The sequence below is a fragment of the Drosophila miranda genome, chromosome 4 (assembly GCF_003369915.1).
Source record: "Drosophila miranda strain MSH22 chromosome 4, D.miranda_PacBio2.1, whole genome shotgun sequence".
Lineage (NCBI taxonomy): Eukaryota > Metazoa > Arthropoda > Insecta > Diptera > Drosophilidae > Drosophila > Drosophila miranda.
Genome location: NC_046677.1, coordinates 31081554 through 31084113, shown reverse-complemented (window position 1 = coordinate 31084113; position 2560 = coordinate 31081554). Strand labels below are relative to the sequence as shown.

Genomic DNA, 2560 nt, shown 5'->3' with positions numbered 1-2560 from the left:
CAGACATCTGTAATATGTCACTGCTACAAAAATATTTCAAAACTTTGCCCCGCCCACTTCCGCCCCCACAAAGGACGAAAATCTGTGGCATCCACATTTTTAAAGATACGATAAAACCAAAAATGCAGAATCGTAGAGGATGACTATATGTTCTAGAGTGTAAAATCTCAACCAGATCGTATAATTATTATAGCCAGAATCAAGAAAACAATTTCATTCTTTCTCTCGCCATACTGACTTAGTATCGGGTATAACTGTAAGTTGCGGTGTACGCAGCAACTCACAACGTTCCCTCTCGTTTTTTATTATCTTTTGGATTGCTAGGTATACCAGGTTGAAAAGGTAGGTTCAGTGCTTGTTTGCAACGCTTTCTGATCGGTCGACTACAATAAGCAAGGTGGTAAAAATGTCGAAGTGTCTAAATTTTAAAAGAGTCCTTGTCATCTATACTGGTGGCACCATTGGGATGACTCCCAACGACAATGGTGGTATGAGGCCTCCAAGTGCATCCGGATAACTCCATTTCAGTGTTGTGTTTTGTATGCTTTTAGTATTAGTGCCAGAACCGAAAGCTTTTGAAAGGTTCATCCGGAAGGATGTCAGTCTGCATGACCCCAGCCTACAGGTCCCAGACGGCTTCCTGGCGCTGCCCCTGGTAAAAGGTCAGTCAGTACGGGTTCTCTACCAATTCATAGAGTACGATCCATTGCTGGACTCCAGTAATATGGCCGGGAAAGATTGGAAACGCATAGCCCAAGATATTGGTGTATGTATTACAAATTAATTTAAATGAAATATATGTATCTCACAGAAATCGTTAACCCCAGAGGACGTACGATTTATTCGATGGGTTTGTTGTACTCCATGGCACCGATACGCTGGCGTACACCGCCTCTGCCCTGTCGTTTTTCCTAGAAAATTTGGATAAGCCGGTGGTCGTTACCGGGTCACAGATACCCATCTACGAAACACGCACCGATGGCAGGAACAACTTCGTCTCGTCCCTGATCATATCCGGCTGCTATAAAATACCGGAAGTGTGCGTTGTCTTCGCCAACAAGCTGCTTCGTGGCAATCGAACGGTCAAGGTCAATTGCAACTCTCTGGATGCTTTTGATTCTCCCAACGCTCCACTGCTGGGCACGTTTGAAGGTGACATAATTATAAATAATTTCCTGGTACGCCCAGGGCCCGGAGGTAGGCCACTCGCTGTGACAGGCGAATTTAAGATGAATGTGGCCTCCTTGAAAATGACTCCGGATATGTCACTGGATTTGATTCGATCGGCTCTGGCGGAGCCCATTATGGGAGTTGTCCTGGAGTCCTATGGCTCTGGTAATATACCCTCAAACTGGACCGAGATAACTTCTCTTCTACGGAGTGCCGTTAATCGCGGAGTTATCATCGTCAACTGCACTCAGTGCCTGTCCGGCTCCGTAGCCGCAATCTACGATGCTGGAGCAGTGCTTAGCGATTTGGGCGTTTTATCTGGATCGGACATGACTTCTGAGGCAGCGTATACCAAGCTAGCCTATGTCCTGGGCACTGATTTACCGCACCATGATAAGATTGAGGTAAACTGCAATTGAAAGCAATTCACATAATATAATAAAATTTGTTTTTGTAGCTGATGAAGATGAATTTGCGTGGCGAAATCACGATCACGAATGCGATCATCGCAAACCAAAATTAGATTATTGGTTTTTTGTAATAAATAAAGGGATTTCCCCCTATTTTCACCATGCACTTTAACGCTATATGCAATATATTTCATATCAGTTTCCAGAAATAGAATAGGCATAAACCATTTACTCGCATATTCGCTCCCAGCGAGCTCCCAACCACAAGAGGAGAGCGCAAAGCAAGAAAGAGCGAGTGCAAATTATTGAGAGCACGAAGCAGATCGGCGAGAATTTCAGTCCAGTTGCGGAACAAGACGCGGAACGACGCTCAATTTCAGTTTTGTATTTAATCACTTATTAAAACCTTAATATTACTCAATCGGTGGACATGTGCAGCAAGAAAAATAAATGTCTATCAACTAAGAAATGAATTTGACTCTTGATTATCGTGTTTATCTATATTTTTTTGTTCTCTCCAACCAAAGAATGCTGGTAGAACTGTTCTAGGGCCCTTTACCAAGCTACTTTGCTTTTTGCCCTTAGGTAGAAGTTGTCCCACTTCTCCTGTCCGCCTGCTTGTCTTACGCCACCGAGGGCTCTCAAATATCGACAAGCGCTACGAGATATGTATGTAAAAATCACATCCAAACATCTTAATGCCAGGGGCCGTTTCGACATGTGTCTTTTGTGACATGTGATTCGTTTGGGTTCTTAGGCTGCGCTTGAGGCTACCATTTTGATTGCGAAACTACCGAGCAAGACTGTTTGCGGATCTTAGGAACAACTTTATTTCGCAGTATATCGAGAAATAAAGCTTATCAATAAAATACTCGGTAACATTACCACATTCGGCGACGGCAATCTCCTTCTATACAGTCGCCGAATTATATATACATAGTCGTCGCCAATTTCCAATTGCTAATTAATAAACCTTCACC

At 43.4% G+C, this 2560-nt stretch overlaps 1 protein-coding gene across 1 annotated transcript; it reads left to right on the top strand.

Annotated features, from left to right (window-relative positions):
- The first annotated feature begins 342 nt into the window (after positions 1-342).
- LOC108164269 (L-asparaginase-like) lies at positions 343-1746 on the top strand. Its single transcript, XM_017299912.2, has 4 exons — positions 343-488; positions 552-766; positions 828-1574; positions 1628-1746. The coding sequence occupies exons 1-4, from the start codon at positions 407-409 to the stop codon at positions 1691-1693; spliced, it is 1110 nt and encodes a 369-aa protein (XP_017155401.1). The 5' UTR covers positions 343-406; the 3' UTR covers positions 1694-1746.
- Positions 1747-2560: the final 814 nt, after the last annotated feature.

What these genes read in the sequence shown, in the direction of transcription:
- LOC108164269 (XM_017299912.2), top strand. Translation starts at nt 407, where the DNA reads ATGTCGAAGTGTCTAAATTTTAAAAGAGTCCTTGTCATCTATACTGGT. An exon ending in GACTCCCAACGACAATGGTG is followed by an intron (nt 489 to 551) that starts GTATGAGGCCTC and finishes GTATGCTTTTAG; the next exon opens with TATTAGTGCCAGAACCGAAA. An exon ending in CGCACCATGATAAGATTGAG is followed by an intron (nt 1,575 to 1,627) that starts GTAAACTGCAAT and finishes TTGTTTTTGTAG; the next exon opens with CTGATGAAGATGAATTTGCG.